Source organism: Vipera ursinii (assembly GCF_947247035.1).
Source record: "Vipera ursinii genome assembly, chromosome: 3".
In the NCBI taxonomy this organism is placed as follows: Eukaryota; Metazoa; Chordata; class Lepidosauria; order Squamata; family Viperidae; genus Vipera; species Vipera ursinii.
In genome coordinates, this window is record NC_139516.1 from 17,027,346 (window position 1) to 17,039,677 (window position 12,332).

A 12,332-nucleotide genomic window follows, 5' to 3' on the forward strand; every position below is an offset into this window, starting at 1 on the left:
AATCTTGGGCATTATACCTCTTTTTGCGCATCCCAGAAAAGTCACGTGTAATCTTTCTAACAATATGGGAAAGGCTATTTTATTTCTAAAGTTCTGAAATACATATTTGAGCACTTGAACATGTAATAAACATAGAGACACAAGAATTATCTTTAGATAGCTTAACTGAGACAAAACCAGACTTTAATAGACAGGGACAACTGATTCCTGTTCCTAAAAATAAGCAACCATTCTTAAAAGTGGAAAAGTGCTACAGTCAGTGTTGAAACAAGAAAATAGACTGTAAACTACATTATTCAAGAAAACAGCAAAATGGATGAACTAAATGTTGAACAACTGATATCAAAGGACAAATCAACAGCAGATATTAACTATACATGAAGCCCATGCTGAAAGAAAGTTTCTTTGTTCCAGATGTGATTATGAAACACTGCAAATTACAAGTGATAATTTCAAGCCAGTCTCCTCCTGAAAATTGAGAAATAATCTAGCAGTTATAATCCAGTCTTTCTTCCCTTCATCTGCTGTCCAGTTTGATTGCAAGCCTTGGTGTTGGCCCAGTCTATCTCAACATGGACACACATGGCTTGTTAAAGTCCTTGGCTCCATTTTATCAATGTTCTGACCGATAGCTGGGAAAGGTTTCTGTTCTGTGGATCTTCAGTGGGCTATCTTCTCCAAATCAAACAAAAGGGAAAAAGAAAAATTATGTCAGCAAATTATCACATGTTCAGGATATAATCAGTTTGCCTGATTAAGCAGCTGCCCACTTTTACTGTTAAAACTTAGGTTTGAGATGCCCAAAAGCATCCTGACAAAGAAAAGTATTTTTTCCCTTCATTCTAATATTCAGATTTTTATAGAGCTTTGCACACTATCCATTCCATTTGCAAAACAATACTTGAGGTGTTGAAATGCCAATCCAAACCTCCTTCACTTTGTCCTCACCCAGAGGTTTCTGCAGAGAACTAAAGAGTCCAGATTATGGCCAAAACTACTAATAAAGCCCCGTCTTTTTCCTGTTTTCATATAAGCAGGTTCCAAAAACCAAGAGAGAAACACTGAGATTCTTCTAAGCCATTTCCTTTACTGTTCTCACCTATAGATAAAAAAAAATCTTGCCATGTCAAGCAATTACTTGACATGGATAGATACTCTGGGAACTATTGGGGAGCACTGTAACTGTATTTACTCTCTTTCTCTCACACTTTAAAGAACTCGGGCCATGGTGGTGCAGTGGTTAGAATGCAGTATTGCAGGCTGACTCTGCCTACTGCCAGGAGTTTGATCCTGATTGGTTCAAGGTTGACTCAGCCTTCCATCCTTCCGAGATTGGTAAAATGAGGACCCAGATCATTGGGGGCAATATGCTGACTCTATAAACTGCATAGAGAGTGCTGTAAACATTATGAAGTGGTATGTAAGTCTAAGTGCTATTGCTACTTCTCCATTGTCTCTTGCTCCTCTGGAATGCACTCCCTCCGTCCTGGGAATCTGGACCACATTCTATCACAGTAGGGTAGGGTAGGGTTTTGATCATGAAACTATGACCACCATCTTATCTTTCTTGATCCCCTGTGGACAATCCTTCATGAATAAAAAGAGAAATAAAACACTTTCTTGCTTTCAACAAAAACTGTTGCTAATAGTAGTAGTAGTAGTAGTAGTAGTAGTAGTATTGTATATTTCATATTTGTGTTTCTACCTGTGCTGGGCCTAGCAAGTAAAATATGATCTAGGAGGAGGAAAGTCATAACAAGCCTATGAAAACATAAGACTTGGGAGAAACACAAATTGAAGCAAGCACTGAAGGGTTGGGGTGGGGTGAAGACAAAAAAGCTGATTTTAAAAGATACTGAAAAGTATATTTACAGTGTGCCATTAATAGTCACTAGCTTTCAGAAAGTCTTTGTCCTTTATTTATTGGTCTATTTATCAAATCTGTAAAGCCACCTGAATGCATAATGACTCTGGGCATTTTGCAATGTTAAGGGCAAATTAGAACAACTAAACAATAACAGTGAGGGGAAAAAACAGGTAGCATCCAGGAAGACCAAACCAAGACACACTTTATACAATGCATTCCTTCATCACGCACCCTTGCCTGAGGCTAAAGGGGGAGGCCATTTTAAAGAACTCATTTGAATGTGGTCATAGAATGAGGACTCCCATCTCTGGAACAACAGGACTGCTTTCTGGGTCCCATCAGAGGACACTACTTACGGGACTTAAACATACCAACTCTGTCCAATCAAATAGAACAGACAGAAACTACAGGAGGCAAGTGGTCCATTAGATAGCCAAGCCCCGTGCCATTATGGCTTGAATTGCACCCAGAAGCCAGTTGGTAACTAGTAGTCCCTGATTTGTGACCAGTTCATAAACAACCATTAACCACTGTTCATAGTTACTATAGATCTCCCCAGAACTACTCCCAACTATTTTTGAAATTATGATGCCTTCTGGTGCTTTGGAAAATAATTTGACCCCGCTCTTCTTCTGGGCTCAATTACAGTTGTAAATGAAGGATTACATATACCTTTAATAGCACTTCTTTTTCATTACTTTTCTTTCCCATGCCTCACAAATAAATTATATTGGACATTATGGCCACTAGATGTCCTCAGAGATTATAAGACAAATCAACAAGGTTTGAACTGAAGCTGTAAAAATAACAGCAACATTTTTTTTTCCTTACTAGAAATAAGTTTATTTAGGAGAGATAGATATAAAATTTGCCTTTCATCACACATGAGACACAATTAGAAGTGCATTTAGAATAATTGCCTAACTGGAAGAAGGAAGCTGAAGCCTCCAGCCTGAGGATGATGGATGGGATTCCGTCGAAACGTTGCTCCTACACCTTCAACTCTACGTGGGAAAAAACATATATATGTTGTGTAAATTACTAACAAAGAATTAAGGGAGACTGAAATGCATTTCTAACTTATTAGTTTTCATCAGTCAGCCATACCCTTCTGAGATTCGAACCTGGGCTGATTGCACATTAGGCAGTTGTTTTTACCTCTTGAGCCACAGGATCTCTCTCGCTTTGTTAGCTTTCTGCAAGGGGAGATATGTGTCAAATGTTAACTATTTAGATTACCTTGCTAGGTCCCAAACATGGGGCAAATCTTTATTTCCTGTTTTCAGCTTATCTTGAAGGCCATCGAACAGGCAGTAGTCACACCGGACAGCTCATATATTTTGTGTAAATTACTAACAAAGAATTAAGGGAGACTGAAATATATATATAAGATTGAGAGTGTCTTGGTGACGTTTCGACAAGGTCCCACTCGTCATCTTCAGGCTGCCAAAGACACCAGCCTGAAGATGACGAGTGGGACATTAATATATATGATGGCTGCTCTGCTGCACTTTTTTTTCCTACAAGTGTATATCCTAAATAGTATTTTTATTTATATTGACTACCAGAAGGTCATTGGGTGTGCATAAGAATTTATTTAGAATGTAAAGAATTAAAACCTGGGTGGTTTTTATCAGGAACAGTCAGGATTTAGAATCTGATAGATTGCTGTTGGCTTTCACAATCTAAATATCAGCAAGATAAGATAACATGCAATGACTTTCAATAAAGACCTATTAGATTAGGTGAAATGAGGTGGTATGAAGATTAATCAATTAAGCCTGTGACTTAATTGTCACAGACTTTCCAAAATGGGTGGCTTGATCAACACTTTGAAGTCAGGCCACTTATTTAATTCCATCTGCAATCTAATCAAGATTACTTGGACGCTCAGATATAATTAGTAGGTTTTATTCACAAAATGTATATTTTTAATAATAATAATAATAATAATAATAATAATAATAATAATAATAATAATAATAATAATAATAATAATAATAAGTTGGAAGGGACCTTGGCGGTCATCCAGTCCAACCCCCTGCTCAGGCAGGAAACCCTATACCATTTCAGACAAGTGGCTGGCCAGTCTCTTCTTAAAAACTTCCAGTGTTGGAGCATTCACCACTTCTGGAGGCAGGTTGTTCCACTGGATAATTGTTCTAACTGTCAGGAAGTTTCTCCTTAGTTCTAGGTTGCTCTTCTCTCCTTGACTAGTTTCCATCCGTTGCTTCTTGTCCTGCTTTCAGGTGCTTTGGAGAATAGCTTGACTCCCTCTTCTTTGTGGCAGCCCCTGAGATATTGGAACACTGCTATCATGTCACCCCTCCCTCTTCATTAAATTACACATACCCATTTCATTTCTTAAATGAAAATAATTATGTGACATCTAAAAAGCATGTCAGCCACATTTTCAACTAAGAGGTCTTCCACCTTTCTCTTCATAGGTAGCAACAATCTCTCCTATGCAAACATGAAGGTTGCATGCTTTCCCTTCGTTCTTCCTCCTAATTTTACACTCACTAATTTACTTGCAACTTCCTCATTCATTCATTCATCCATCCAAACCATACTTTTTCACCACATCCAAATCAGCAAAGTGTGCTTTATCTGCAAAACTAAATCTGGGAACTATGGCCTGAAGTTGATTTCCAATTCTATTTGGAAGGCAAGCATCAAGATTTGTAATACAAGCATAATTTAAAAAAAATTAGTGCTTCCTTAAAAATGGGAAGCCAAAGAAGGTCATTACCCAGGAGAGAAAGAAAGCACTGAACACTGTCACTGATTAATGCAATACCATACTAAGGTGTGGCAGTACCTGTGACTCTGTACATTGGTGTATAAATGATTCTGAGGTTCAATATGCAATGTTATATGGGAAAGACCAAGAGCCACAGCCAAGGCAACAATAAGATAAGAGACACCATAGCTCACAACTGGATAGTGGGTGGGACAAGAGGTTCAGAAGGGACCCTCCCTATTTTCTTAGGATATAAATTAGATGGGGGTGGCTTTGTTGAGGTGAACTTTCAGACTTGCAAGTTTGATGTCAACTTCACAGTGTAAACTAGATCCCAATCAGATGAGCTAATTCTACTTCATTGTAAAACTACATTGAACAAAACCTTGCAAAGTACTTCTCTCCCTCCACCTCCTTTGCAGCCCAAGAAATTAGGGATGGTCCCTTCTGAGCTTCTTGCCCTACCCATTATCCAGTTGCAGGCAATGTTGTCTCTTATTGACTGTTTCCTTGACTACATCTCTTGGCTCTCAAGATCTTTCACGCATAACATCACCTGATGGGACTATTTTTGGAAATTTTATATCAGCACCCTACCTTGTAAGCCAAAGAGCTGTCCGGTACTGTGCTGCCGTGTGATGTGCTGCCAATAGGCACTCCGGGGCAAAGGGACCATGGTACCAAGAGAAACTGCTCTCTCAGTCATTTTCATCTGGAGCTGAAAGAGATGAATATATGAGGACCCCATGAAATACATCTTCAACATGTCACATCAAAACCTAGGTTGATTCTAATGCTTTTCATCTCTTCAAAGAGGAAGCTCATATCCCAAAATTAACGACAGTTTATATAACTTAAGAAAGCAGAAGAAAATTAGAATAATCTGGCTTTATCAATTAAGATTATTATCTTCAGTATTCAGATAGGCAACCTGATTATGTGCCGTTAAGTTATTTTTGACTCCTAACAAACACATAGACTCAGTCTGATATTAAACAGCTCGATACCCTCCAGTTCTTTGCTATGGCCATACTGAAGTTGATGGAGGTTCAAAAGTATCTGAAAATGCCATATTGTACTTCAGCACATATTCTAGATGTTTATGGTTCCTGGGAATGAAACCCATGAAACGTAACCCACAGGTTTGCCCTCTAAGCCTATCTGTCTTTCATTCCTTCTCACTGGCTTTTCTCAGCCAGATTCATAGTGTGATCACCTAAGAGGTTGTATTTACCCTTAATTTAATTTATATTGGATAAAATATATTGCAAACATGCAAAACAAACAAACACTTTTTCCAATTTCAGGAATCCTGGAAATAGTAGCTCTGCAAAAACAGGCCAAGGGCTTTTAACAACCAGAATGCAATGCATAAAAATGATTTAAATTACAGGAAGGCAGATTCCAACTGAATGTTCGAAAATAATAGCAAGAGCTATTCAACACTGGAACAAAGAAGCATTGGCCTCCCCTTTGTTAGACACGTTCCTATGAAGGCTTAGAAGATCATCTCTCAGGCTCCAGTACTGAGCTGGGCATTGCAGCTGGCCTAAGTGGCCATTTCTAACTCTGTAATTAGATTATTAGTGGAAAAAAGAGAGTAGAGATATCAAGAGTCACACTGATAACTCCTTTGAAAAAATGGATCCCATAAACCAAGATTTTAGCATACCACCTTGACTGAGAAATAACACTGATGTGTTTTTGTGCATTTATGCAGTCTTCCTTTGTTACATTTACTGTTAAGCATGCAGAGATAAACAATTTAGAGAGTAGAGAATTAGCGACACACCATATATTTAAAGTTGCATTCATTTTTTTCAAATGCTAGCAAGGTGGGAGATATCTTCAAAATACTAGCCTTACTAGAAGCCATTCTAACAATTTATCTCTCTCAATATGCGGAGAGAAAGAGAGAGAGAGAGGGAGGGAGAGAGAGAGAGAGAGAGGGAGAGGGAGAGAGAGAGAGAGAGAGATTTAGGGCATGGGTGTCAAACTGGCACGTCACATGACATGTCGTAACCTATCGCAACTTTTTTCCCATTGCCGGCAATGGGGTAGGCATGGTTTTGGCATGATGCCAAAACCATGGCAGGACCCAGATTGTTGGGGGCAATTAAGCTGACTTTGTAATAATGCCGCTTGGGGGTTGTGTGAAAGCCCTAATAAGCAGGCATATACATAGAATGAAGGCTACTGCTAAGTTTGTAAGCCGCCCTGAGTCTTCGGAGAAGGGCGGGATATAAATGGAATTAAAATAAATAAATAAATGATGCATCCGGCCCACAGGCCGGCAGTTTGACACCCCTGATTTAAGGTCTCTGGAGTAGAGAAATCACTGAAATAAAGACTAGATGACATTAGTTATTTTATGGGAATACCTGAGTCTTCTTGTTGGCAGCCAAACAAATGAGAGATTTTTTAAGATACATTGATAACAATGGGAGACAAACACTGATTGCTACATATGAACTTCCCCCAGGGCCACGTTTATCCTGCCATGTCTTGTTCCTCATGGGTCATTTTACTTCTGTAGCGTCTGCTCTGTTCTATCTGTACATCAGTCAATGAAAGCAACTTATTCTCCATTTCCAGCATAGTATCAAAACTTTCACCAATTCTTGGTGAGAAGTTTAAGTAAACCTGGCATTGTTCATAAATGTTCGTAGGTAAACTTGACTTTGTTTTTCGGATTTCAACTTTGGCCATCATTTAAAACTGATTACAGTCATTCTCTGATATACTTTCCAAAGAAGGGAAGGAAAATGTGTGATTAGGCTTCCACAGTATAAAATGAAAAAGGAAAAGCATGTTATGAAAATTGATTTCATAGTAATTCTACCTTAGGGAGGTTTTGCAGTGGAGGCAGTTAAGAGTATGCTACATATTATCCCACTTGCTCAGAATAATATAAAGTATGTTATTCTAAGAGTAGGGAAAATAAACCATGGCATGGCCATTCAAAGACAAAAACACTAGGGAAAGCTTATAATTCTTTTCCCCTGTAAAAAAAAAAGCATGAATTTTAACAAACAATATTCTATTAATGTCAAAGAACTTTGTCACAATTTCTTCTGGAAGAAAATTTGCAGAGTGTTCTTTTTTTTCCTCAGAGGAACCATGGCAGGATGAATGTTAGGCAGTGGTGGGATTCAGCTGGTTTGCATCACTTCGGCAGAACCGGTAGCTAATTTTTTGTTGCCCAGGCCCAGAATGGACTTCCGGAAGCGGCATCCACACAGAGAACCGATTGTTCACATATTTGAATCCCACCACTGACGTTAGGTACGAATGAGATTTTATCTAAATGTTTACACTTTCCCTCCTTCTCTCTTTCCACATACACATAGAAAGAGCAGAACCGAAGAGTGGCATATTTTAAAGGAAAAGCAGCTTTCTCCTAGCTTTTGCTTAAACTTTTATGAACTGCTGCAACAACTCCTAAAAGAGAGGACAGTTCTAGTATTTCTTGGACTGGCCAAGTGATAAAAACAATGCCAAGTGTCACCTGGTCTTTCCAGGGAGTACTAGATAAGAGAAGAAGTTTTTGTCACAGCTGTGATAAGCCTACCAGGCTTTTTGAAGGTTAAAAATATTTGAACAAGTTCTGAACCCCTTCTAGATTTTCAAAAACAGTAACTGTCTCCACTGGGATAAAAAATAAACAAAGCAGGAAACAGAAGAATGCAATACCCAATTTGAATTCTTTAACACCTGCATCTAGATTACAACTACACCATGCAATAAAAGCTTCTACCCACACTGTTAAATAAATATGTTCCATCAAGTAAAGCTTCAAAGGATTTTACAAAATTATCCTATATTTTACTGTCATGGAAACAATTGGAAATCTATTTTAGTAACTGTAGCACATTTTTAAAGAAAATGCATTTGAAAACAACTTAAAGGGTATCCCTCTGTATCTCTCATCTTTTTGAATTAGCAGAATCTTACTTGTTTAAAATAAAGGACAGGTAAAATATTTTTAAAAGACTATTTTTAAAGATATTTCAAATACTGTGATAGAGTAGAAGGATTGGAGAAAAGCATTTAATCAAAGGAAACAAATGTATTTAAATAAAAATTATTATTAATGGTCAGCGAAAACAATTTAAAAAGCACATAAAGAAAAAACTTTATTTGTAGACGGGGAATTCTGGGAGATGGGATCCACAAGTCTTAAAAGGTGCCTTTGCCCTAGAGGATATCCCAATACCTGTTCCTGAAAATCAGGAGGAGTATGGCCTATTATTCTATAACAGAGGCGAATAAAGATACTTGCGGCAATCTTCACTGCCCCTGTTCATTAATGAAACACAATGGCAGCTACAGGCTCATTCAATAAACCCATTGCTTAAAAACAAAGATGCAGAGTAATATATTAAGAGCAAACAGGCTAACTCTGCCCAGTGCCAGGGGTTTGATCCTCACCAGCTCAAAGTTGACTCAGCCTTCCATCCTTCCAAGGTCGGTAAAATGAGGACCCAGATTGTTGTGGGCAATGTGCTGACTCTGTAAACCACTTAGAGAGGGCTGTAAAGGCACTATGAAGCAGTATTTAAGTCTAAGTGCTATTGTTATTGCTATTGCTATTCCTGTTAATACCATCCAAACCTGAACTCTTGATTAAGAAGGTGGCTTATGTGGTTCATGAAATTAGGAGGCCTACCATGGAGCTTTTCACACTCTGCAGTAAGTGGTCATGTTGTTCTGCTATGGTCAAGGCAGCTGAGTGGACTTTCTGATAGATTGCCTCCCCATCTCTTGTCTGGAAAATGAATAGGCCTTCCCCAGTATCACACATCCTGCCAGAAAAAGAACAGAGTGTGGTCCCATGTGATCAGAATAATTTATAACTTTGCATTCCTATAACAGGGTCTCTGCTGAGGGGAAAAGAGGAGCAAGAAAGGATGAAACAAAAATAGCAGATAACAGTGTATTAAATTCAGATGAATTTCTGCCTTCCATATTTCTTGCAATGTTGCCACATTTCTTGATGCAGAAGTCGATCCTGTTCCAATTTTATGCTCCTTTGTAGCTTTTCCATTGCAAAATATTGCTACAGAAGTACATTTCTCTGCAGATTTTGATATGCAATTTTCTATCAGGTGTGTATTGACTGGAGAACTGTACCACAACATGCAGAGATGTGCAAAAATCTAAGGCTCCTTAGAGTCCACTTTGCATATGGTGCTTGCATTAAAATTTAAACCACGGTTATTAGTCAAACATAAGTATCACACATACATCCTTGGGTAGACAGATAAGCATTAGTAATTTCTACATCTGGGGGATGTAAATAAAGGCCATGCAAAGGACATTTAATGAAATTAAAAGCGCACCAAGGGAGAATAGTTACAATTTAAAGTTTATTTCTTTTCTGGAAGGCTACTTTTTAATACCCTTGAACAATGCATTCTTTCTCTACATGACAAGATAGCTTACAACCCATTATTCCATCTGGGGGCCAGATACAGATTAGAGAAGCAGCAGAAGAATTCAGATTAGTCCTCAACTTTCAATCACAAATGGAACCAGAATTTCTATTGCTAAGTAAGGCATTTGTTAAGTGAGCACACTCAAATTTATGACCTTTTTTGCTTTGGTTATTAAGTTAATCACTAATGCTACTTCTTCCATATCTTTGTGTTAAGCAAATCACACAATTGTTTAGCAAATCTGATTTTTTCCCCGTTGACTTTGTCGGAAGCTGGCTGGGGAAGTTGGAAATGGTGATCATATGACTCCAGGACATTGCAACTGTCATAAACACGTTGGTTGCCAAGCACTTAAATTTTGAATCATTTGCACGTGGGGATGCTGCAATTATCCTAAGTTGTAAGCAACTTTTTTTTCTGTGCAGTTGAAACTGTGAACAGTTGCTAAATGGATGCTTGTAAGTCGAGAATTACCTTTGTACTACCTTTGAATTTAGTTCTGCTGCCATTTTGGCTGACTATTTCAGCCAGCTTAAACTTGTACCTTTTAAGAGGACTTTCAGTACAAAAAGATTCCTTTTTTATTCCCTTTTGAAGCAGAAAAGATTTTGCCTCCAGGACTGAATATTCTAATTAATCCATTGTTAAATGTTTTTCTTGTCCATCACCCAGGCCAAAATCTGTACACGTGGGTGAATATATATGTGTAAATATACATGTATATGCACATATGGGAAGTGTGTTTTTATTATTCCTTTTAAAATGTCCTGAATAAAAAGCACAGGTCTAGAATACCTGTGTTGCATGCAGAAAAGTAACAGGTAGTCCTTGGCTTATGACCACAATTGAGCCCCAAATCTCTGTTGTTAAATGAGATGTTTGTTAAGTGGGTTTTGCCTCATTTTACGATCTTTCTTGCCAGACTTGTTAAGTGAATCACTGCAGTTGATGTTAGTAACCAGTTGTTAAATGAATCCAGCTTTCCTATTGACTTTGCCTGTCAGTAGATCACAAAAGGTGATCACACGACCCTGGGATACTGTGACTGTCATAAATATGAGTCAGTTGCCAAGCATCTGAATTTGGGGATGCTGCAATGGTTGTAAGTGTGAAAAATGGCCATAAGTCACTTTTTTCAGTTTCGCTGTAACTTTGAACAGTCACTAAATAACTGTTGTAAAATGAGGATTACCTGTATAGCTTTGATTCCGCAGTATCTTCAGATTGAGCTGAAGAAATTAAAATATATATATCTAAAAGGACCCAACCTGAAGCTAAAACTCAAATACTTTGGCCACCTAATGAGAAGGAAGGACTCACTGGAGAAGAGCCTAATGCTGGGAAAGGTAGAGGGCAAGAGAAGAAGGGGACGACAGAGAATGAGGTGGCTGGATGGAGTCACTGAAGCAGTAGGCGTGAGTTTAAATGGACTCCAGAAGATGGTAGAGGACAGGAAGGCCTGGAGGAACGTTGTCCATAGGGTCGCGATGGGTCGGACACGACTTCGCAACTAACAACAACAAAAAGGACCCAAAGAAGGTCCTTGGTAACCAACGTAATACCAGAAAAGATATACAGTCCAGTCTGAATCATATTTCTATAGCTCCCAATATAAGAGACCATAATCAGATTCACACTTGTCAAGAGATTTAGAATATTGGCTGTTCTCCCAAAACCAAACAGACCTACTTCCTCTGCCACCAAATATATTAATAGGAGAGAGAACAGTTGTTGCTGCTGTATATGTCTGGTGGCTTGGTGTGTGTTTTGTTAATAGGATATACCAGGGCTCCAATGCAGAGAGAATTTCCTGTTTTCAACATTATGAAGAAAAAAAACAACCCTGCAGAAAAGAATTTTCTAACCTTCCAGCTTCAAATGTAAACCAGGTTGCATCCCGTCCATATCGCCGGAGGGCACTTAAAGGCCAAGATACGAGTTTTATTCTGGGATTCTGTATGTCCCAAAGACAAATATTTTCAAATGTTATCTGCAAGGTACATTCTCCGTGCACATCTAAATTAGGTGACGGCATCAAATACACATGGAATCTCTCTGGGAGAAAAAGAAAAGTTTTAAATTAAAATCCTTGCAAAACTAAAAGCCAGCATAATCATAAGAAATCATGCATCACTTTCATGACATTTTCCAATATCCACATTGCTCCATAATTACCCCCACATTTTTTTTCCTAACAGCCTACAAAATGAAAGAGCAATGTTACATGACTTAGAAAACTTTATTTGATTGTACCACTTCCGTTGGCAGAAGAAAATCGTATTTT

The 12,332-nt window shown here is 38.3% G+C and overlaps 1 protein-coding gene across 1 annotated transcript in view; it reads right to left on the reverse strand.

Moving 5' to 3' along the window:
- Positions 1 to 277: 277 nt before the first annotated feature.
- DOK5 (docking protein 5) overlaps positions 278 to 12,332 on the reverse strand; it is a gene marked incomplete at its 5' end in the record, with an annotated part of 60,745 nt that continues 48,690 nt past the window's right edge. Inside the window, 4 exons of the mRNA XM_083357443.1 lie at positions 278 to 672; positions 5,208 to 5,328; positions 9,280 to 9,415; positions 11,914 to 12,103. Coding sequence (XP_083213569.1) covers positions 614 to 672; positions 5,208 to 5,328; positions 9,280 to 9,415; positions 11,914 to 12,103 — 506 coding nt within the window. The 3' untranslated portion in view covers positions 278 to 613. The remainder of the gene's footprint in view (positions 673 to 5,207; positions 5,329 to 9,279; positions 9,416 to 11,913; positions 12,104 to 12,332) is intronic.